Source organism: Glandiceps talaboti, chromosome 18 (assembly GCF_964340395.1).
Source record: "Glandiceps talaboti chromosome 18, keGlaTala1.1, whole genome shotgun sequence".
NCBI lineage: Eukaryota > Metazoa > Hemichordata > Enteropneusta > Spengelidae > Glandiceps > Glandiceps talaboti.
In genome coordinates, this window is record NC_135566.1 from 1,641,567 (window position 1) to 1,666,862 (window position 25,296).

Here is a 25,296-nt window from a genome sequence, read left to right on the forward strand (position 1 = left end):
GTATGTAATATTTTTTATTAATAATTTTTTATGTATGTATGTATATATATATATATATGTACGTACGTACGTACATACGGAAATATCGTCATATGTATGTATGTAATATTTTTTTTTAATAATTTTTTTTATGTATGTATGTATGTATGTATGTAATGTTTTTTTCTAAATAATTTTTTTGTATATATGTATGTAATATGTTTTTTAGATAATTATTTTTTATGTATGTAATATTTTTTTTAAATAACTGGTTTATGTATGTAAGATTTTTTATTAATAATTTTTTTATGTATGTATATATATATATGTACGTACGTACGTACGTACGTACGTACGTACGTAAATATCGTCATATGTATGTATGTATGTATGTATGTATGTATGTATGTATGTATGTATGTATGTATGTATGTATGTATGTATGTATGTATGCATGTATGCATGCATGTACGTATGTATATATTTACGTATGTATGTTTCGCGATTTTATTATTTTTCTGAAATCTGTTTAGGGTCAGGAGTTAAAAACTTGGTGTTGTCAGGTATCCAGAACCAAATAATTTTTTAAGGCCTAACAAGGTATTAGGTCTGGTTATGAGAATGACTGTTAAAAGGTTGACAATTACATAATATCAATATGTTTATAAATCATGGAATGACTCTCCAGCAACAAAAATTTATGAAAATGCCTTTATTTCCTGCAGTAGCTTTACCCTTGAAATACTATTTGTATTAAAGAGCTGACAAGACAAGACAAGATAAAAACGATTTACAGTGTAATCAAACTTGTGAATATATATATTTTATTGAATGACTAAGTATCCATTCTATCACAATACAATCTAATGGAATGCAAAGAACAGAATGTAAGTCAAATGGAAAGGCACTTACTAGATTCTTATCGTCAGGGATGTGGTGGGGTGGGGGTGGGGGGTGGGGTACTTGGTTGGGTAATGGGTATAGGTGTATCCTGGCAGATTCAAATTACAAGCATGAATGTTACTAAAATTTAAAAAATTGTGCTCACAAACTATGTATCAAATGTTTACATTTTGTCAGGCAACAGAATTGAAAACATTTGAAAACCAGCAACCTAGAAACTAGATTCTAAAAAAATCTCAGAAAAATTTGAGAATATGCATCTAGGAAACAATGTTGTCCAAACTATGGCGTCACAGGTTGTATATGTTTCCAAAGTAGGGGTCAAACCTCTATATAATGCTTAAAAATCTAGAGCCAGAAGTCTACGCAACAATGTGTATTAACCCTTACTAGGTGAGTAACCCCCCCCCCCCCCCTCCGATTCTTATTTGTTGAATGTTAATAACTCAGATTTTTTTGAAATGATTGATATCAATAATTACACATTTATAGAAGCTTAACAATGCAACAAGTACAAAGCAGTGAAAACAAATAATGGAGAAGACAGAAATATAAAGGAACTTGTCAGGAAAGGTGTAGTACCACAAAACTCATACAATCTGATTAAAATCTTATCAAGCACCTTTCAAAGAAATAGTACAGTGTAGTTGTTCAGATGAGAAAGTAATATACTTAATAACTCAGATTGTGGAAAAACAAAAGCAATTTCCACATGGCATGGTTGCTGCTAGATGGCGCTATTCATTGCAAAGCTGAGCAGTCTACTTGCCAATAGAATAATTCTAAGATGTAGTTATCACTCACACAAAAATGTCAAATGTTTCAGGAGATCTTTCAACCCCAATGGATGTATAGAAACTTTTTAGAGACAATGAAAGCTGCATTCTCTACACTAACACACACACACAAACACAAACACAATCACAGAATGGAAATATTTACATATGTGCATTCACTGAAAAGGTGTAAATAAAACGATGGCAGTATAAAAAGTAAACAAGATGGTTATAGAGTTATATTTGTTATTTATCAGCAATGCTGTATTCAGCATCACTACCAAAAAATGGATGGAGTGTGATTAGAAAGACATTAATAATTTGCTCACAAAGACTACACAATATTTTTGTTAAACATACAACTGATGGCACCTGGGACCCTATTTTGCATATGACTGACTATATGTTTGGAGGTGGAGAACTTGTGATGACTCACTGGCAAGTAATCACCAAAATAGAAACATTCCCTATATCTGGGTTTTTCACATGCAAATGCCGCATATTTGAAAAATCCTGAATGACACTGTCACACACAATCTAAGCAGCTGTTTGCAGGGGAATTTGTCTCATTTGGAAAGGTTTTTCATTCTATGAAACAAACAGACTGATTTTCAACTAATTTGTGTATCAAGTTACCATCCTACGACATTCACAAACAATTTGTACATGATACATGACCTGTGTGTTTCTCGGAGCACAGAAAAAATGCTGAAAACAAGACTCAGAAGCTAGTGCTCTGTACAGCAGTTTGAATTTCCCGCATTTGCATAGATTAGCCATTATCCTCTTTATATAGGGCAGTTCTGTCTTTAAAGTGCCCATATATGGATGAGGATTAGATATTTATTTCCAATTTTTAATTCCTAAAACAATTTTATCATGGCTTTCTACTTAACAAATCAATGTAAAAAAACATGGACAAAATCTGTGTTTGTAACTCAATACTTTGCAAGAAGTTGAAAAATGTGTAAAAAGTTTGCTATTGTATGTACAGTAACAAACATTTCACCTATTTTTTATAGTAGCGTTTTTCAATGTATTGAGTTACAAACACAGACTTGGTGTATGTTGTTTAACATGATTTTTCAAGTAGGAAGCCATGATAAAATTGTTTTATAAATTAAAAATCCAAAATAAATACCCAATCCTCATCCATATGGCTACTTTAAGATTTGGTAATAACATGACTTAGGGGCAAATCTGGTATAAATTGCATAGAGGAACACATGTACGTTTCACCTCTGTACTGCCCTTAACTAACATATTGTGGAGGAACGCTATAAAATCACCCACAGAAGTCAGGTAGATTTTTACCCTTTCACACACTTACAATTATCCCCTCTACCATTTGCTAGGCTACAAAGCAATGTACAATGTTGTCAGTTATTCTGACAAATGTCAAAGTTATCACTCAACATTGGGAAACTTTGTGTGATACTCTCTACAGTACATGACACATAACAGAACAGATATTTATAGCAAGTTTTTCTTTTAGAAAACTAAAACTGAACAAAACAATAAACATTGCAAGCAAAAAAGAGAAACCAAAAAGTTATCAATATCTATAAGTACTCTTACTGATTATACTCTAAAAGACTAGTATTTCCAACACCTCTTGTACCCATCTTGTTTGTACTTCATAATATTTCTAATGTCTGTAGAATTGGTTACCACTTCTTCAGTACAATGGGGTAAACACTTTGGTGATTACATTTCTACAGAATGATTACCACTTCTTCAGTACAATGGGGGTAAACACTTTGCTGCAGAATGATTACCACCAGTGTGTCCTCTAAAGTCAATTTGACGCGCCACTGACACACACAATTTCTAGTGATGCACCAAAATTTGGTGTTCCCTTATCTCTTACTATGTGGTGACTTATAAGAAATGCCAGTTTTTATCATTTTGACTCACAACAACAAAATTTGGCTATCGTTAGAGGGCACACTGGTTACCACTTATTCAGTACACTGGGGGTAATCACTTTGGTGATAGCATATCTAAGTATTGCTATATATACAATGCATTATTGGTTCTACAATGACTTAGACATATATATAGTTGATTGTCAAAAGTGATAAACTTTGCTGCCAACACTTCTGTATTTATAACAGGATTTCATGTCAAGGTAAGTAATGTGAGAATTATAAAGGCACTAAGGTAAGTAGTCTTGGCTATATATGGTGTTTGCTAGGATAAAGGCTTTACTTTTGCCAAGTTGTAACAGAGCACTTGAAACCCATTTTTATAATTACAGTACAATTACATGTATGTCAAGTACATGACTTGTGAAATTATCAAGATTCCAACCGTGGATACTAAAGAAAACTGTACTACACTGTAAGTCAATTTCTTCATTGGTTGGTCCATAGTTTAATGTCTTGATATTCCTAGAAGTCCAAGGCAAAATTTTATCACGATACTGCTAATCCCAAGCAGACTTTGGTCTTGGATGTGGCTGTGAAAATTGAAAATAAAAGAATAAACATTATGTATAAAAGTATTGAAACCACACACAGATAACTTGACACTGTTGTTTTAAATAATGGTAATGTTCATCATCACATATTAAGTATACTTTTGTCAAAATCTTTTGCTTAAGTCAAGTAAGTGACGTGTGACATGGCAAGCCAATACTAAGAACACAAATCGGAGTACCATATAATAACGAGTATTTATACTTTTCAGCTTCAAAAAAGTAAGGAAATATTGAATAACAAATAACAAATGAGTATGACTAACATTATTACAATGACATAACACTGAAGTAAAGCACTTTCTCTATGTGATACACTCATTTATAGTATTCATATCAGGTGTAACAGTGTACTGTTTCATTTGGTTTATTTACAAGCCTAGCATATGGTATGAATGCTACATCCTAGAATGAACCTCAGCTTGAAATACTATCAAAACTTTATCAATAAAGTTTTAATGTTGACTACAGGACTTGTCAATTTTTTTTAATCAAAACCCAATTATACTGTTTTACCTGGTACCCTATGCTGATGACTAAATGGTAAAAAATTGTTTGCAGGAAATTCTACTCCTATACCTATGCCTATTGCAGGTAATTTCTGTTCAGAATGATACATTTCTAAATACATATATTTGGTAATAACTACAAATTAATAAGTATATCAATATAAAACTTTTACTAATCACAAATATGAAAAATATAGATTGGAAATGAATGAAATAAAAATATATTGTACCTTGGGTTCAAAACCTCTGATAGACATTCTTGATGCTTCTTCTCGTAACATTTCCTCATACCCCCTCTCTGCTAATTTCTCTGCCTCCAATTCATCCTGTAATCGTCTTCTAGCATCAGCTTCTCGTTCCCTACGTTCTGTCACTTGTCCAGAGATCTCATCTCTGAATTGTAGTTTCTTTCTTTCATCATCCTCCTGTTCACGTCTCGTCAACTGTTGTACAATTTCCAGTTCTCGTAATAATTCCTCTCTTCTTTCAAGTGACTCTTCCTGTTGACGACGTACTTCTTCCATCTTGTCACCGATCTGTTCCTGTCTACCTTGCAATACCTGGTGATACAATGAAAATGTAAATGTATGAATCAGTAAATACCCTTACTACCATGGAAATCTAACTATCAGCAAACTATCATTTCATGTGTCTGAATATAATACATGGTGACTGATTATTGTAAGTTGATAATGTTACATGTATTACAAATTACATTTGTTCACATTATGCATGGTGTATATAGAAATACAATTTCTATGGGTATGTAATAGGCCCTTACAAGAAAAATACAATAACTATCAATCTCTCTTAATCATTATCAAATCATTCATTTTATCCTAAAATTATCAAACTGAAGAACCGCTATTTTGTTTATGAAAAATACACTCACCTCTGCCATGAGTCTTTCTCGGGCAGCCTTTTCTCTTTCCCATTCTGCTTCCCTCTTCTGCCATTCTCTGGCTGCTTCATCTCTGTGGATAGATATAAAATGTGGATAAAGAATCAGGACAGGTAAAATATTTGGTAAAAGAAAGAAAGAAAGCGAGGTAGGAGGAATTCATGCAAAAGCACGTGAGAGAGAGAGATAGAGAGAGAGAGAGAGAGAGAGAGAGAGAGAGAGAGAGAGAGAGAGAGAGAGAGAGAGAGAGAGAGAGAGAGAGAGAGAGAGAGAGAGAGAGAGAGAGAGAGAGAGAGAGAGAGAGAGAGAGAGAGAGAGAGAGAGAGAGAGAGAGAGAGAGAGAGAGAGAGAGAGAGAGAGAGAGAGAGAGAGAGAGAGAGAGAGAATGGGACAGACAGAACACCATGGATAGAGGGAGACAGGCAGTGAGAGAGAGAGAGAGAGAGAGAGAGAGAGAGAGAGAGAGAGAGAGAAATTTCCAATGACTACACACATCTAATAATTGGCTCTCACAAGAAGACATGGAGGGACGGAGATGAAGAAATAAAGACTAATTTGCAATAACTACAATTGCACTGTTATCTCACTTGTATAGCATGTCTAGTTCTGCTTCTCTAGCCTTCTCAAGTCTAAGTTGTTCTTCAACCACTTGTTTCATCCAGGTAGCATCAGCTCTGGCTTTTTCTCTCCTGGCTGTTTGGATCTGTTTATCTTCTTCAGCTTTTTCTGCTAAGGCAGCCAAGATCTTTCTGTCAAGCTCCTACAAACATCAGATATCACAAATAAATGAATTTCCTGTGCTATTCAGACAAAAATACATATTTCTTGTATTTTTGTCATTTTTCTTTGTATGATTTTCAGTATTAAAGGGGAAAGCCATTCCAGGAAATAGACATTTTCATGAACTCTGCATTTTTGAGAGTCATGTCATAGTTTTACATCACCTACAGTATATGTGATTTCAGAGTTCAACCATTGCACAAAGATTTCTGCTGACTCCCATGATGCAATGTGCCCCACAGCAAAGATCACCAAATGGGGACAACTTCAACTTGATGTTTCTCTGAAATTGTGCATAATGTAGGTGATGTAAAATCATAACACAACTCTCCAGAACCCAAAGTTCATGATAATACCTGTATTTCTGTTGAGTGTCATCCCCTTTAATTTTTATCTCACTTCAATCCCCTAATAGTTCTGAGTTTCAAATTACACAAAGAGTCTAGTTACAACTTTTTTGTTAGCTATAACCATTTTCATATGTCTACTCTATTGTAAAAAACTAAGCTTCAAGGTCCTTTGGATGTAAAAATCATCTCCTTTGATTAACAAACTTTTTGATTATCATTTTGAAAAGATCAGACTTGGATGCAATAGATGCCATGTTGACTGAAATTCCTGAAGTTTCAATGATTGGATTAGGAAGTGTCACATGATATGCTAATTTGTTCATATTATGGTATATTATTGATTACTTACCAGGGCTTCTTGTACTTGTTGTGATCTTCTCCTTAGCTGTGCTTTGTATTGTCTTGTGAGTACTCGTCCAAATTCAGTTTTCTTCCTTCTTTCTTCAAGTTCTCTTCTTTGTGATTCTAGTTCTTCAAGCTCCCACTGTTGTTTCAATAACTCTGCTTCTTCTCTCTTCAGCATCTCTGCCTATTAAATGTGAGAATAGAAACAACTTTGATATCAACAATGATGTAATAGCTGTGTTGCGCAATATGATAAATAAAAAGTCTGCCCCTACAGTGATGAACACTGTCCACAGACTTATCAATCCTTACATTTACTTGCAATTCCTGTTACTTTTATTTTTGGATTTTATAATCGATGATCATCTGTACAAATTCTAGATGGTGTTTTGGGGTTCTTTGTTTCTTGAACGGCCCTTGTGGTATAGCTGTTGATGCTCGACCTAGTAGAACATCGTTTAGGAATAAATATGCTCTATCATCAGGTAAATTTCATTGGGTGCATTACGTTTGATATACAAGTTCTCTCCAAGTTTTACATGTCAAATTTTTAACAAGAGAAAATACTACAGTTATTCTTACTTGCTCAGTCTAAATAAGTTATCTTGGGTGTCCACTTCTTTAGGAAAGAAAGCATCTTTTGATTTTTCTTAGCAATGAAGTTTTCACACCGATAAACTGTTTTGTTTTGAACATGATGGAATCTCCAATGTCTACTAACTTTTCTTTCAATTTACAAAAATGAACACATTTCCTATCAAACGAGATTGACTAGCAATGATTCCTCTGAGTGTGACAGAATCATACTGGGTGGTGTTCCACGTAATAAGGGTAAATCTCTCCATATGGAAGTCATGTATTTACAAGAGTGAGTATCTGAGTATGTATATGTGAGAGTATGTGTGCATGTCTCTTTCTTCTTATAATCTGTTTTACAAGCAACTCTCAGGGTCTGTCAGATAGATAGATATTAATTATGGTAACAGTTTATCTCGTAGATAGTAGTAGTGATGTGCCCTTTACAGATCAAGATACACATTTTTATTTTGGTGGTGGTGGTATGGGGAATTACTGAGTCACACACCAGAGGTCCAAATGACATTGTGTGCACTTAACAGAATGACCATGTCAAACATATTGTATACAAATTGTACCTCCCCCTCCCCTTCTAGAAAAAAGTCCTCATAAACTCCCAACGTGGATGAGTTTGTGAGCTCATTACAGTTTAGGAGTTGGTAAGGTTTGTAAGGTGGTAACTGTGTCATACTTACTTCTGTTTCTCTTGCTTTCAGTTCTTTCATTTGTTCTTTTAGCATTTCTGCTTGTTCTTTGTCATCCTGATACTTTGCCATCTGTTGTTGTTTGTGTCTCTCTACTGCAGCTAGTCTTTCCCTCTCCAACTCAGCATCAAATTGTCTTTTCTCCTCTCTTGCAGACTCCAATCTCTCTTCCATCTCCTCAACTTGCTCAGACCATTTACCAACCACATGTTTCTTGTGTTGCTCTGATTCAATCTATGGAATGTAATCAGCAAAGAACCGTTTAAAAGTTTTGTTTACTTGAATGACATCAGGGTTTTTCCAAACCATCATGAACTGTGGCTCTAACTAACCTAGGAATTGTTATAAACCATAAGCCAGATTGACATGACTGTTTTTCATAATGACAATTTCAAATGACTTTATTGATGTTTAACTATGAGAGAACATACACATGTATTCAAGAACTCTTACACTGTAAATAATCTAGCTACATGTATGTATGTATGCACAAATGAAACAGATTTCCTTGATAGATTGAAAGAATTAGAGGTGGAAAACTTTGAATCATATTATGAAGCTAGTGACTCGTTAAGTTTAAAGTTATTTTGTCATGTCACTTGAAACAAAACTGTTATTGTACATTTTTGTTATTACCTTCCTCAAATCTGGATTGTTCTTCTTCCAATGATCATACAATCTTTCATCTGCAATCTGCAAGAAAGGAGAGATAAGTCAGTGATTAGAAAACAGAAACCATGATTGACATTAACATAGCTAATGTGCTGTCATATACAAATGGTGTTTTACTTTAGATTGTTAAATCAGCAATTTTCTTTTGTAAGGCTCTGATCACTCATAAATGACTGATACATACATGTACATTAAATTACTGATATTTTCCTGATGTTGCTATAATATGCATCTGTCATATGACATAACATGTAAATGAAAACAAAATGTTTGTTTCTATCAATATTTTCAATACTACTTAAATCTAAGGATATTTATTCACTGATACAACATAGTATTCTATGGTTTAAAGGCACATGAGTGGTTACTGGTATGTAAGGACAATGTGTATGCATTCAGACTTATATATGCAGGTAAGGTTGAAATATATAATACTACATGATAACATACATACATGTACATAGTCTGATAGACTCATACATACATGTACAATTATTCTTGTACATAGATTCACACATACATGTGTACATGTACATAGACATAGACACTGGGCATACACACTGAGTTAACCCAGATCTGATGTCAGAGGCCTAAATAAGGCCTAAAATCAGAAATGTACCTGTATACCTGTATGTACATAGATTCATACATACATACATACATACATACATACATACATACATACATACATACATACATACATACATACATACATACATACATGTCATGTACATAGATTCACAGATTCATAGATACATGTACATAGTATATTCATACATACATACATACATACATACATACATATACATACATACATACATACATACATACATACATACATACATACATACATACATACATGTCATGTACATAGATTCACAGATTCATAGATACATGTACATAGTATATTCATACATACATACATGTACATAGAATCATAGAATAACCTTGCATTTCAAAAAATTTCCTGGTGTATCACTTGGGATCTAAAACTTAACACAAAGAATTATTGACAAGTTACTTTTAAAGGTAGTTATTACCTGATATGTTACAAGTAGATATAAATGTATTCACTCACCTGTTTTCTTGCAGTTTCCTTCTGTGATTTCAGTTCATCACTTCTTTCTTTCATTGATTCTAATCTCTCATAGTTTACTGCTGAAAGGCCTTTCAATTCTGCTTCATAAAGTATCCTTTCTTTACGCAGCATTTCTTGCAGTTTCATTCTCCGGCTTGTCAGTTGATTTTTCTTGGTTTCTCTATCATGCTGTTTCTTGAAAGCATCCATACTGTACATGAGGTCAAATATGAAATACGGAATATTAATATTTAATAACTAATTTGAAATAAGGAATACAAAGACATGCTTTTATAGACATTTTAAGAAATTTATTTTTGCTGGTTGGTTTTTGTACTAGGGGTCTTACTACTACCTACTAACATTGTTCTTTTGTGACAAATCAATTGGTGTATAGGATTGGAAGCAATTTTGGTGAAATGTCTAATATAAGCCAATGCCATTTGGTCATTGTTGCTAAGCAACTGTGATTGATTTAACTGACAAATTAGAAACTATAATGTATATTGTGAGAGTCTGCAGAAAAAATAGACTTTTGCAGTTTAAAACTGAACTTGCATTGCTTGCAAGATCTTTTTTGTACCATGTGCATGTGATATAATGTGACATCCAACATGTTCAAACTTGTCTTACAAAACTTCTTTTAAAAATGCTTTTGCTCGTTTCAGTATCTTGAATTTCTTATTTTCTATTTTAAGGATAAACATTTTACCTGTCTTGGAATGACCCATCTGATGTCCATGCTCTTTGCTTTGTCGTCTGTACATCCAATTGTTGGAAATATTTAGCATTGTGTCCCCACTTCTCTCGGAAATCATGGTCTTGGTTTCGTCGTGAAACGATGTTCCTTTCTTGGACGTTTTTGTATCGCGTTTGCCAGTAGGACGGGAGAGTTGGTAGTGCCATTTTGATAGTCAGTTAAGTTTTTGCACAAAAAAGTTCGTAGAAAATAAACGATTTATGAAAATGTGCAATAATTTTCAAATACAGCCCGAGTTGTACCGAAGCTAGTGTCTGTCTGTTCTCACCGTTACGCTTTATAATCGGTAGTTGCACTTACATTTATCAATGATATCGTCGAGTTGAAAATAATCGTATCTCTAAAATTCAATACGACAGAAAACATCAAATTTTGAAGACATCTCTTGGTCCTTTGGTTACTGCCAAAACATTTGTTTTCTCTTCTCCAAATTCACACCTGTAACAACGGATCAATATTATTACCGAACAGCGAACTCGTCGAGTCTTGTCCTGGTCCAGTCTTCAATGTGACAAACTTCTTCTTGTAGATAAGGAAAGGGAAATTTGACAAATGTTACGTCTGAACTTTAACGATCGCAAATAAATGTGTTCCAACCTAATCGCTGAAAGACTGACGGTAACTCCAAAATAATACCAGGCTCCTACAGATTTACGCTGTACTTGTAACCGTTGTTGACATGAAACCACCTGCAATGAAGTAAAATATGAAGGTTTGTCAGTTGTGCGCATGCTTAGAAATGTTCTCATTCTAGATATAAATTTTTTGTCTTGAATTATGATGTTTATTTTATCTTCTTCGCATTTTTATGCATAAAAATAATTACTTCCATTGCAAAATTATAGTGTATATAAAACAGACCAAGTAATTTGGAATCTTTCTAAATATCTCGTCAAAAAACAATCTTGTTCGAGGTGCCTGCTGCACATGCGTAGACGTTCTTATTTTGGTTGAACTTTACTTCCGGTTTTTCCATTCAACACAGTTGTATGCATGGTATGTACAGCTCAGTGGCCGTCATAGTGTCATACGTGGTGTACCAATCTCAACTTCGCGTATGCAACAGAAGAAATTTATGCAATCATGACTTTTTTCAAAACGCGTAAGTATACTTTCCTACCATTGCGAGAAGATGGGAAAGTTGAGACGATGCCATTTCTAAATGCAGTAGAGAATTCAACAATACCATTTTTGGGTGAGTATATGAAAATGTATTATTTTTATGATTAAGCATGTTAAATAAATGAATGAATATTATGATCATAATTTCATACAAGTTAAAAACAATATATATTATATTATATTATATCTTATATTCTTATCAAGTTATGTCATGGATGTCATAATACTTACAATGTACTATAATATTTCATTTTATTCATAAAATAAAGAATATTACAAATACATTGCTACATATATATCTTTTTTTCTTTTCTTTTTATGATATAGAACTCCTGGGTTCTACAACATTTTATCCGGTAATTTCTGATATCAAGGGAAATATTACAGTAAGTGGGTGATTAAACTTTTATTAATTTTGATATGAAGTTATAAAATGTCATATTTCCATATATTTTGACACTTGTTGAAGACTGATTTATTTCGACATTTGAGCAAAAGTATAAACATATTCAGTTTACATTGTAGACACAGGTTTATAAGACTTTTTATGATTTTGTTTTTTATTTTTCATTACTTAATTTCCCCACCAAAATTTAAAAAAGATATAAAATGAAATTATAATATTATAATTTGCCACTTATCCACCTCTTTCATCAAACTTGTTCAACTCTTTGTTGTTTTCATGTGGGAGGTTTAATCAAATGCAAGTAAAATTCTTTTATTCATGATTACAGTACAATGTAAATGATTTTCTATGTTTTTGGTTATTTACATCCGGAGTGTCAAATGATTTGTCACTCAGGTCAAGGAAAGGTTTTAAAGTGTCAACATGATCTTCAAACTGTTACCTTGACAACTGATGAATAATATTTGCCAAAGGCTGGGTTGTTGTGTTGCATATACCACATATGACCATGAAACTCAGAGTGCAAAGTCTCCTTTGGTTGCCAAGGGTCAAACTATTTTATCATCCAGTTTTCATAAACTTACATTAATTGATGTAGTAAAAAATAAAAAGTGATGGACTTCTTAATCGTTATTCAAGTTTGTGTTATAAACTTGGAAAATTTTGGAATATATCTAAGGCTTTAGAACAAATATTACCCAATGTACAGAGAGTAGGAATCATTATAATAAAACCATGACACAAATTTTGATGATTTTGATTTGATAAGATTTGTGATTTGATTGATGGACAAGGTTTTGTGATTTGATGAGATTTTGATTTGATGATTGGATGAGATTCTGTGATTTGATGATTGGATGAGATTCTGTGATTTGATGATTGGATGAGATTTGGATGATTTGATGAGATAACTATGATTTGATGATTGGATAAGATTCTGTGATTTGATGATTGGATGAAATTCTGTGATTTGATGATTGGATGAAATTCTGTGATTTTATGATTGGATGAGATTTGGATGATTTGATGATTGGGTAAGATATACTGTGATTAATCGGCTGTTTATCGATGTTAGTTTTATTGTCATTTGTTGTGGTGTTTCTTGATATCCAGAAACTAACAAAGAAGTATGAACTTGATCCAGTCAAACACAGCACACTACATGACATGATTGACGCTGAGATTGAATCCAAAACTGCCTTCCGTAAGAACTCAGCTACAGATGCATTAGTATGGTTAAAAAGGTAAGTAGGTGATACCGTATATATAAAACAAGATAATATCTTGACATTCATCCCTTTACATTTTGTTTTCTTTGGTTTGATTGGCACAGAAGCTGACCAAGAAGTTTCAACTGGACCCTGTTAAACATTGTACATTACAAGATATGCTTGAGATTGAGTTTTTGAATGCGACTGCTATGAAAAGTGGCTCAGCAACAGAAACTTTAATTTGGGTGAAACGGTAGGAATATGACTGGTGAAGACTATGTAGTATATAACCAGATTGACACTCACGTACACAATTTGTAATTAATCAAACAGTTACATTCATTCCATCCACCTCCAGTCACATACTTGTCTAGGACATGGATCGTCCACTAACTAGAACAACTCTCGATATAAAATATTTATCAATGCATTCCATCAGCAATGCCCATATTCCTTTGTGTCGTGAAGAATCCCTAAAATGGAACCATTTATCATTAGAGAAATACCCCTATCCATTAGAGCTTTTAAACAATGGCCATATAAAATGGTTCTCATTTCAATTGTTCACTATACTCATTATTAGCTCAGACCACTAAAACTTTAGTTGTCTGAGTTATTAGGCACCATCAATTACATTCTTTGTTCACTGTCCACATGTGTGTAGGTTTTTTGGTAAATTTAGAAAAAACACAAACACACTTCCCCAGTATTCACAGAATTCTGTATTGATGCTATTGTAAATAAAAAGACTGTACAAGTCTCGTCAGAATAACACATATCTATAAATTGTGGTTATCCATGGCAGATAAAACTAAAGTTTTTGTCAGAAATTTGGTAAGTCTTAGAGTGTAAAACCCAACAAGTTCCATAGTCTTTGTTAGATCATTTAATACTAAATTGCAATCAACCACCTCAACATTGTGTTATATATGTGATACATATCTGTGCATTTGATGAGATCTTATTACTAACAATACAATGGTCTCTACACTAGGACTTTGGAGTTTATACGAGGTTTCATACATAATATGGTAGCTGGGGATGAAAGTTTCAAAGGGGCTCGTTTATCTTACGAAGCTAATCTTAAACCTTACCATAGTTTTTTGGTTCATGGGGTATTTTCGGTAAGTATGTGCTTACATATGTGTGTATGCATGTGTGTGTGTGTGTGCTTACATATGTGTGTGTGTGTGTGTGTTTACATGTGTGTGTGTGTGTGTGTGTGTGTGTGTGTGTGTATGTGTGTGTGTGTGTGTGTGTGTGTGTGTAGGCTAGGGTTCATATACAATAAGAGTTGGTTCTGCAATTAGTTGCCAAATTTTTACTCTTGCAGTATTAAACTGGAATGTTGTATAAAATACTGTACTTTCTCTTTGAACTTAGTGTTGTCTTTGTTTTCATAGTTGTATCTTTTCCTATAGAATATTAGCCCACTGAAAATATATTTTACCAGATCATTATATTCAAGTTCTGGGCAATATATGATTTTTGGTAAAACGACTACAAATTGAGTTTACATTCATTTGAGTACAGTATAATCATTTGTAGTACAATAGTATTAGTGTTATCTTCAATTGTAGAATCATGCCGTCTTAACTATGTCTAAATCTAGTGTAAAATTTATTGTCTTTTTTCCCCTTCAGCTTGTGATGCGAGCCATGCCATACAGAAAGGACATAATCAAATTGCTAGGACAAGAGGCAGATGAAGAAACAGTCTTAGCGGACACAAAAGATTTCATGAAATTATTTGATGAAAATATAGATGCTGTTATTGAAATATACAAAGCTAGAGATATAGACATGCAATTCAGAGTTTAATCAACTAGGTGCTTTAATTTTAAATTCTATAGATACTTGTATATCAGATTTGAACTCACTTTCTCTTAGAGTCTTTGTATGGTGCTAGAGGATGAAATTTATTGTATTAAAATGAAAGAAGTCTTCTAATTGGTCACAGAGAAATACAGTAGAAAGAAGTATTCTAATTCACAAAATCACAAAATACAAAGAATTACAGTATCATCTTCTAATTGGTCATAAAGAAACACAGGATAATATTAGAATATTTTTGATCTGACAACCAACAATATATTCACTGGATATTTTGTAAAATACCAATAATTAGATAATGTACATGTAAATTATGGGTCAATTGGTCAGTTTTGACCAGTGAACTCAATACGTGCATTCCCTACCGGTCATGCATATATTTCGTTCACTGGTCAAAGCCTCTTGGTTTATTGCTTAAATATATAATGTGATCATAAAAATTCTTGCCAAAATTTAAACAAAATCTTGAGTGATATTTATGTATATATAAGTGCCTACAGGCAAGGGTATTACTATGGTAGTTGAGCCTTCTGTTTTCTAAGATAGACATAAACTAAAACTATTGTTGCAACATGTTGATACAACAGTGATAAGCTATTGAATGGAAGTTTCATTATAGTCTCAGTAGGGAGAAAACTAGTTTATTTATAGTTACATGAACTTGCAGTGCTGTTCGAATGTTTACACTATATGTTGGATCACAGGGTGACTAGAATTGCACAAGAGGAACTGCTATCACTCACTTGTGTACCACATTGAAGAACAATAGATTTAGTGTGCATCTATCTTAGTAAACCGAAGGCTGGGTTACCAGTGGTGTTGCCTGATGCACTAGGAAAACAAATAATGTACTTTTATGGTTTTTAATATAAAAAATTATATTACATTTTCAATAAAGATTTGTGGGATATAAAGTAATGAATGGTGCAACAAAACAATTTTCTGTATTTGGTGTATAGTAAATGTAAACTGTAGTGATTTTGTCAGGATTATAGTATAATATGAATGGTTGTAAAGTCCATATTTGTGGATGTCATGTTTTTGAGGAAGTAAGTACATCGGAAAGATCCCTAGCATAAACTTATTCTCTTTGAGGTTACAGGAACACAGTTGTGTTTTGTTTTTCTTGAGTGCAAGTTTTGTTTTAAAAAACTAGACCAAATGTAGCCTCTAACTTCTAAGTGTGGTGTCATTGTAAGCCATATGAAGAACTGTGTGCTACAATTAAAATATCAATATGACATCAATTTATGGTCTTGTAAAAAAAAAATTCAAAATGAATAATTTTTCATACTTACCTGAATGTTCTACTAAAATGATCAACATGCTGCAACAAATAGAATATTGATGGGAGATTTGAAATAGGACTATAAAATAACAAACAACAACAACAGCAACAGCAACAGCACACGAAAAGGAAAAGAGAGAAGTTGGGGATAAAAAGACTTCTCAACTTCATGTCGTATTCTTTGCAATGAACCCACCATATTTTGTGGCAGGAAATATATATTTTTTAAATGGGTTTGTTATAGGGATATTCCTGTAACTAATGTCACCATATTATGCATATATTGTGACTTAGAACTGAAACATCTCCCTCAACAAGTCATTCACACAAAGTTCACTACTACTATAGAGAGAGACAAGACAAGACATCTACTGTATGTACAGATTTATTCATTGACTTTATAGTTCTGAGGGTTTAATGTCATCAAGTAGTTGACACATTAAAGCATAGTTCAAATCCCAAATATGCCTGAAGAGGAAAATCCGAGATCACATTTTATACTGCTAAAACATACATATCTGTGTTGTGACAGACACACACATACACACCAATAGTGAGGAATTCGTTAATCTACAAGCTGCTAAAGAATAAAGTGGCCCTGTACATGTACAAGTCAAACCTTGAGGAGGGTACATTTATATCTATCATAGATGTTATCCCTGCAATAAATTGTAACACACCTGCTCCATTACTGTGTAGTGTATCACATAAACTTTGCAATAGCGCCCCCACAAGGTAAAACTAGTACAATTACATGAGAAACCTATTAAATCGCAACATAACTTTATAATCAAGTCGACTAATAAATACTACATACAAAAATATGATCACCTCTTGTGCTGTTTCACACCTATCTGCACAAACAATGTTTGAAAAAAAAACTAATTTCAAAAGAAAAGGAAACCTACTGAAAGTGAGGCTTGCATGACCAAACAAATTACATCTACAATTCAAAATTTTTGCTAAAAATTATGTTGTATTAAAGAAGAAAATATATAAAACTTCTCCTGTCAAAATGTATGAAAATTTGGCCATATTTTGTTAGCCATGTAAACTTGCAAAACTCCAGAAATGCGCATCTTGTCATATTTTATAATTTGTCAGGTCTGCCTCATTGTCAAACAAATTTCACATTGAAGAAATACTTTATTTTCCAGCTTTTATTGATATGAGGTATTGAAGAATGAAATCGGAAACAATAGAATTATGCAAATGATCCAATTGATATGCAAGCCACACTCATAAAAACTAAAAATTATTCTTGTTTATCAGTAACCATAAATCCCAAAATGCATGATACTATGCCCAACATGTTCAATTATTAGCCAAAATGCTCTATAAAACAGCTATGAACAAGATGAAGACTACCTTGTAGATTTAGTAAACAAATGCGTGCACACCAAAGTTAAAGTGGCTAACTTGAGGAGTAGCAGTTTTGGGAAGTTCTAATACCTTCCATTTGAGACATTTTATTTAAATAATGTCATTAATATGCAAGGTAGTCCAACTTCGCCTAATAAAAGCTCATCTGTGCATCTCCAGCACCAATTTGATGGAATATAAACCTTGCAAATGTGGAAATTCTAAAATCAAGTCCAAAACTACCTATTACCCCACATGAAACATGAAAACACATACATCAAAATCTATCAACTGTAGCTGTTGGCATAACATTGTGGTTTTACGATTACATGTTTTGATAGTAGGGTTGCCCACAGTAGAATTACAGCATCTACAGACAAACATACACAAACACAATGATGAATGCCATTTTCTGCACCTAAATTTGGCACATGGCAGAAAATAACAGATGTTGAAAAAACTGTCCATATGAAAGAATACTTTGTTTCCTATTTGAACAATGAACTCTTCTTACTTGAAAAATTACAGTTCACCACATAACGAAAAGTTTCAAATTTTAATCGGATTGTGCATATCTTTTTATTTATTAAATTAAATTAGTTTAGTTGGGAAAGTTACTGAAAATAAAAAGGTACATAAATTTACTTCTAGGGATGAAAATGAAAAAGGGGAGGTGACATAGTTTGCTATATCTTACTGCTATAACAATAATTTACACAAGGAAAAAAAGACATGTTAGATACACATCAACCTAGTTTCATATAACACAGATTTCTTCTTCTATTGCAACAAGAAATGAAAAGACAAGTTACAACTCCACAACTTATAAAAATAGTTCTTGAATCATTGAAACACACTTGAAATTTTACAAAGGTTTATTTTTTTCACAAAATTTCTGCTTAAATACTCTGCCCACCAATTTAATTCTAAAAGGGACTCAAGCAACATCGTGTTGAATTCTCAAAGTTGAGTTAACAGCATGGGTAAAGATACAAGCCTCTTTTTCCTCTAATTTTGTTGTTCTGTATCGAAAAAAACCCAAACAAATGTGAATTTTTCTTTGCTTTCAAAAGCTCCAGGGAAATCCATATTTAACCAAAATTCTTGTAATTTATGAAATCATTCAAAATTTCCTCCAAAAATCATCTTTCAGGTAATGAGAAATAAAAATGATAGTATTCTAGACTCAAATATTAGAAAATAAAAAGTGTATGAAAACCTATGAACTAAACTGACCTGACAAGAACCTGGAAATTATCTGTAATTTAGATGTTGGCTTGGAACTATTCTATGTACACTACACACTTCGAAAAAATTAAAGTTACATGTTTCAATAAAGACTAAATGACAAATCTCAATACAGAATAATGAAATCTTGAGAGGCTGCTAGTAAAGGGTTTGTAAATTTTTTTCCTCAACTGGGTATCTCAGTTGCAGCTAAAGATCAGAGATATAATGTGAGTGCCTTGGTTGCATCAGCTGGCACTATAATCAATATGGTCTTCTCTTTACAGGATGTACGATATTTGCCTATTATGTGTTGATACTTTGATGTATTTTGAAGATAATTAAGAGACTGGCTGTTGCTCTGCTGCAGTTGATGTGCTTGATTCCTGTGGTTTCATTACGTCAGGTAGTTCTGGTGGATTGGAGTATGGTGTCACTTCCAATGCTTCAAACTCTTCATCTCCTGCAATTTGCAAAAGTAAACTATATTAAATTTTAGCACATTTATTCCAAAGAGAATAGTAAAAGAAGTTGCTGGAAATCAAATAGCAGAATTATATATGTGAAAACCTGGTATATGTAACTGTTGCCTTTTTAATATGGGAATTCTTCACACTTTGATATGATGCTTTGCTAGTCTACAAGTGTAAAAGGTAATCTGTCTCATCTTATCTTGGAGAACATGAATTCTATTTCTCTGGTAAAAACCAACATGCATGCATGTGTGCGTGTGCGTGTGCGTGTGTGCGCGTACATGTATGTGCATACATGTGTGCATGTGCGAGTGTGTGCGCGTGGTAGAAAAGCTCAAAATGTTGACCAAGTCTAACTTCATTAAAATTCAAGTGTCACTACCACAATCATACAGTACACAAAATTTAATGAAAGAAAGACCCATAAGATATAATAACATTTGATAATAATGTATAATATTATTCAATTAGTTTCATATATTGACAGGAAGTACATGAAATATACAACAGTTCACCAGTTAAGTTACAGAGGTCTCACCCAATCATTGCATTACCCAAGGGAATTTACAAGGCTTTCCGAGGCTAAAATACTAAATACTTATGTACAAATCTGACAGTTGATGACTAGTAGAAATGATCAGATCTAATTCGGCCACACAGTAATTAGCATAGTACCCAGAGGTATCACATACAAGATACACAGTGAAAGCTGAAGAAGTTATGATTCATATGATAATTTGGAAAAGATGATGAAAATTCATCAACTTTCAACAGTCACATCAATCTGACCAAACTACTTTCTGAATATCTGCACTATCTGAATATCTGCACTATTCTCAATACCCACACTAGGCTGAGCAAGTTACTTTCTCAATACTCGCACTGGGCTGAGAAAACCTCTTTCTCAATACCACCACTACACTGAGCAGGCTACCTTTTCAATACCTCAGTGACTCCACTGTGCAGCAAGACTTTCATATCTCCCTATATAACAATACATGCACTTTCAAAATATTACTTACCCTCTTTGAACGCTAATCCTACTGTTGCTGGTGCCTGAGCTCTGGCTGTGCTGCTGGTGAAACCACAGTCTCCTAAAGTTTTTGTGTCTTCTAAAATGAGTTCCTCTTTATACAGTCGCTGGTCTTCTGGGGGTTTCTTTGTGATTCCTTCTACAATTTTCTTTAATTCATAAACAGTTGTTGTCTCTTTTGCATCAGTGAAGATGGTGGTTTTCTTACGGCGGACCATCAAAAACACATCCTGTTGACAAATGAAAAAAACTTGATAACTTGAACATCAACAGAAATATGAAACAAAGTTTTACAACAAGGGGATTACAGACTCAAACATAGAAATTCAAAGATAAACAAACATGACATATGTAAATACTCACACTACATGGTAACACATAGTTTGCCCTATGCCTCTAAATACTACAATGGGTTCTAGCACAGACCTTCCACCAAAAGGCCCAAGAAGTGGAGGGTCTATGGTTCTAGCCTACATTTTTTTTTCAAACTAATATATGTTAAATGCTGTGACAACAATATATATTTTGTTATTCAAGTTTCTTGCAACTACATTGTATCTATGCAAAATGTCCTGGGGAGATTGAAGGAAGAAAACACATCTCCAACGCCTTTAAAGTTGTTTATCTTTGTCCATTTGATTTACACTGCTTACATTGTGTAACATGTGCAGCACTGTATAATTTGCACTTTATCAAAAGTCTAACTCTTGCTTGCACTTAGTCTAGGTCCTATACGACGCGTTACTACCTATCTCCACCAACATATAGGGAAAGTCCAGACACAAATCTGTGCTACCCTAACTGTGTTCCTATAAACGTGATGACATTATCATGTCCCCACATGATTTTAGTTTCAGATTGGAGAGGTGGAGTTCGGCACAGATTTCTGTGTTAAAATAAAGACATTCCCTATACGTGAATGGAGATGATGGTAGTAATCGTAACATGTTGTATAGGAACTAGACTAGTTTGCACTATATGTTGTAAATACATGTTGAATGCATTCATGTTTGCTCTGTCAGAAGTTGAAGATAACGTGTAATGGTTGTATGACCATCACATCTGCCTATTTTGTCATGTGATAACACAATCTGTCGGCATAATTTCATAAATACCAATGCAATAGCTATACAATCACATTAACATTCATCATTATGGTCAAGGACAGAATTCAACCCAGACTACAGTCCTGTTTGTACAGTGACAACACTTTATACTGGGTGATGACATCTCAAACATTTGTTGTCTTTCATACACAAGTTCTTTTCTCCCACTTTTCATTAAGAAACAGACATGTTTTGAACAAATCACTTGGGTTCCTTGTTCAGTATCTAACTGGATCTGACAGAATGATCCAAATTTGCTGGAGGTGTTGAGTAACCAAAGGTGTGAAAACAGTAGCTTCAATATATGTATATTCAGATGTAAATGTACTTGTCATTTATGATTTTGGTTTGTATTCAAACTGTACACATCATGTAGGGACATAGTTGACATTTGCACATTAACTAAAACCAACAAATTGCTTTCAACTTTGCATTATATAATATTATGATATAAAACATGATTCATTAGGTCTTTTCAAACTGTATTCTGTATTTTCCTGTACTATATGTTGAAGACCACATTGCTTTATGTGTTGGTTACCCACACTTTATTGCAGGCTCTCTGACTTCAGTCACCTCTGCACTGGGGTGGCAAAAGTCAGCATGGCCACAGTGGAGTCTTTTATAAACTGAGACTACACTGAATTCTAACTGAGTAAGTTTGCAGTAAGTGCATTTCTAACATCTCACTGTTGCAGAGTTCCCAAATCATGCAGACAGGCTATGAAGTAACAGTCATCTTGTAAATAATCATGTTATACATGTATATCCATGTAACACATATTGTGATAAAAATCACCCTTATCACATAAGTCTGATATTTGCTTTACATAATCAAATTAGTGATAATGCTTTGGAGGAAGTGAGGCTACATGTATGGATGAGGACTGTAGTACTTGTTACTTTTGCACTCCTACCATCTTTGTATATGTACGCACTCCTTCAATGTGTGATATAGTGGACGATATTTGAAGGATGAAATGTGTCATATTTCTTGTTACATAATATACATGCAATAGTCCATACCTGTGTCATTCACATTAGAACTATGTTACATTGATTCATAAATCACAATAACATGCAACAGCAGCAACCTGCATGCAGTGTTTGTTGCAATTCCCTCCCCCCCACCCCCACCATCCCATTTTGTAAAGGTCACTTACATATACTGAGTATATATCAATACGTGTGTGTGGTACAAATCATGCTAAGATTATTGGTAGATTAGTTTAGATTGAACTGCTTTCAATTAACAAGGATAATAAAATAAGCATGGATCTTCAGACTAAAGTATAATGTACACCTTGGGGTTTAACCATAGACCCTTCACCAAGGGTGGGCTATGACAATTGTATGGTTTACCGTTCAATGAAGACTTTTGATATCATTTCAAAGTCTAGTTCTATCCTTCATTGAATCTTAAGATCTCTGGGGTCCTTCACTGAATCTTAAGATCTCTGGGGTTAGAGACGATTCGATACCAGTGACCACATTGGCATCCAGACTAATCATTTCACATCACACAAGTCAAGTTTTTGATTGGTCAGTGTGAGTACAACACACTTCATGCAGTGACTCTACTGACAAAAATTGAGGAAGTAGTGTAGAATTTGCATAGGTGTCGATGCATTAAAATAGAAATGTTAGCATAAAACAGCTAAGGAAACTGAATTACACTACACTGTTACAGTCTGTAACAAAATGGTTCTACTTGAATGTGTACAGACTATTAACATGGAATGCTTGTCAAGGTGACTACCTTCAATATTGCTCATTATTAGTACTTCTAAATCCTTTTCAATATTTTGAACAAATTATATGACGTAATCTTATGTCTGATGACTGAAGTCTCTTCCTTCATATGATGAGCTGACCATCACAAAACAATCTACACTAACGCTATTAATAGCTGTAACACTTACAAGTTGCAAGATCTCTAATGTTTACGGTGTTTGCAAAACCAGATTTAAAAATCAACATTATGCTAGTTATACTACCTGTATGTGGGTGGTACATGTACAAATGACATGTACATGATCAGCTTTAATATCAGGCTCTACACAACTGAGAACATACTAAATATAATGAACTATATTAAACTTGTCAAGTTTTGTATTAAGCATGTCACCTTTTTGTTTTTCAGATACCTTTTGTAAAAGAAAAGTAACTCGACTAAAACATGGAAGTGAAACGATGACTCAATATGAAATTTAAATAGAATTATTCAAAGACTCAACATAACGCTTTGAGAAAAAACTCATGATATATGATGCTTGTAGTTTTTTGTAAACACTGTACAAGGCCACCATTAGTGGTGGTGATATTCTTCATGAAGTGTTACACTACTATTAGTATAGGAAGGACTCCTGATTATCTGAAATGACATTGATTTTGAGGAGGGAGCTGGTTGATGAGTTACTAAAAATAAATCGACATAAGCTCTGTGCAAGATACCATACAGTTGTATTAGTTTTAACTGACCTGTGGACATGGTCACAATTGAAAACATTATCAATCAAATTCCTTATGTTCAAATCACCAAATTGCTGTTAATGTGTTATACACACGTACTTGGTATAAATACATTTGAGTGTTTTCCTTCAAATTGAAATGACAAAACCAACCAATCATATCTTTGACTATCCCCATGTGACAATCTGTATAACCAGCAATCAATTTGGACTATTTCTCTAAAGAATTATTGCATAAACGATGAAATCATATTCTCGCCTTATTTCGTCTAAAATTATGAATGGTGCCGACATATTCATGTACTCGAATGACCAGTGGCATGGTGGGACTGTTATAAGGCAAATCATTTTAGGCTAAACGACAACGTTTATGAAACGGAGTCATTATACAGTTTTCTAGAAATTTGAAAAATGCACACTCTCGAGCGAAATTCAAGCCCATACATCTTCATCGAAGTCCTTTCGGACAGTACAGTACACGGTTTATGCAAATCATGCTCGTGACAACCGACCAAACAAACAATAAGAAATTCTAAAACGGTTATCATTTTCATTTCAGTTTGATTTGATTGATAGTAACGTGTATTAGTGATAAAATGATGCACAAATAGTCATCGCATGGTCTCAAAAGACGGCAAAGATAGCTAAATTTTCCTCACCATGATGTTTAACTTGTCCTCAGATCCGCGTAAGGGTAGATCTCATCGTTTAGTAACAGACTTTTTCATTGGTTATACTAGGATCACATGACCCCCAGAGAGAGCAAATTTCACAAGTCTCGCAAGAACCATGAGAACGTACGAGACTTTCTTCCATCAGCCCTTTCGAGGTACGTCATTTCCGGTATTCCTCGGGATTCCCAGCAGAAGATCACCGGCAATCTGTGCTAATAAATTTGTGTCATTGTCCATGAGCAAAGACGATCAAGCAATATCTGCCACTCTAGGACTGGG

The 25,296-nt window shown here is 33.7% G+C and overlaps 3 protein-coding genes across 4 annotated transcripts; 1 reads left to right on the top strand and 2 right to left on the bottom strand.

Annotated features, from left to right (window-relative positions):
- Positions 1-733: 733 nt before the first annotated feature.
- On the bottom strand, positions 734-11,517 carry LOC144449112 (trichoplein keratin filament-binding protein-like). Its single transcript, XM_078139571.1, has 9 exons — positions 10,765-11,517; positions 10,053-10,263; positions 8,939-8,995; positions 8,294-8,536; positions 7,027-7,206; positions 6,135-6,307; positions 5,539-5,620; positions 4,877-5,206; positions 734-4,119 (listed from the first exon to the last, which is right to left on the bottom strand). Exons 1-9 carry the CDS (start codon positions 10,956-10,958, stop codon positions 4,087-4,089), a joined length of 1,503 nt encoding a protein of 500 aa, XP_077995697.1. The 5' UTR covers positions 10,959-11,517; the 3' UTR covers positions 734-4,086.
- On the top strand, positions 11,399-16,306 carry LOC144449114 (glycolipid transfer protein-like). Of its 2 annotated transcripts, none has more exons than XM_078139572.1 (6): positions 11,399-11,524; positions 11,798-12,007; positions 12,262-12,320; positions 13,454-13,584; positions 14,546-14,675; positions 15,195-16,306. In XM_078139572.1, exons 2-6 carry the CDS (start codon positions 11,896-11,898, stop codon positions 15,369-15,371), a joined length of 609 nt encoding a protein of 202 aa, XP_077995698.1. In that variant the 5' UTR covers positions 11,399-11,524; positions 11,798-11,895; the 3' UTR covers positions 15,372-16,306. The 2 variants fall into 2 exon arrangements, with proteins under 2 accessions (XP_077995698.1, XP_077995699.1); XM_078139573.1 differs by lacking the exon at positions 13,454-13,584 and adding an exon at positions 13,674-13,804.
- Positions 16,307-17,048: 742 nt separating this feature from the next.
- On the bottom strand, positions 17,049-25,090 carry LOC144448840 (elongin-B-like). Its single transcript, XM_078139147.1, has 3 exons — positions 25,003-25,090; positions 20,756-20,996; positions 17,049-19,723 (listed from the first exon to the last, which is right to left on the bottom strand). Exons 1-3 carry the CDS (start codon positions 25,003-25,005, stop codon positions 19,602-19,604), a joined length of 366 nt encoding a protein of 121 aa, XP_077995273.1. The 5' UTR covers positions 25,006-25,090; the 3' UTR covers positions 17,049-19,601.
- Positions 25,091-25,296: the final 206 nt, after the last annotated feature.

Coding starts and splice junctions, on each gene's coding strand:
- LOC144449112 (XM_078139571.1), bottom strand. CDS start 10,958: ATGGCACTACCAACTCTCCCGTCCTACTGGCAAACGCGATACAAAAAC. Junction 8,996..10,052: donor AGGAAACTGCAAGAAAACAG/GTGAGTGAATAC, acceptor CCTTTCTTGCAG/ATTGCAGATGAAAGATTGTA. Junction 4,120..4,876: donor TCAGAGGTTTTGAACCCAAG/GTACAATATATT, acceptor CAATTTTCACAG/CCACATCCAAGACCAAAGTC.
- LOC144449114 (XM_078139572.1), top strand. CDS start 11,896: ATGACTTTTTTCAAAACGCGTAAGTATACTTTCCTACCATTGCGAGAA. Junction 12,008..12,261: donor TTCAACAATACCATTTTTGG/GTGAGTATATGA, acceptor TTTATGATATAG/AACTCCTGGGTTCTACAACA. Junction 14,676..15,194: donor TGGTTCATGGGGTATTTTCG/GTAAGTATGTGC, acceptor TTTCCCCTTCAG/CTTGTGATGCGAGCCATGCC.
- LOC144448840 (XM_078139147.1), bottom strand. Junction 19,724..20,755: donor AGGATTAGCGTTCAAAGAGG/GTAAGTAATATT, acceptor TGCAAATTGCAG/GAGATGAAGAGTTTGAAGCA.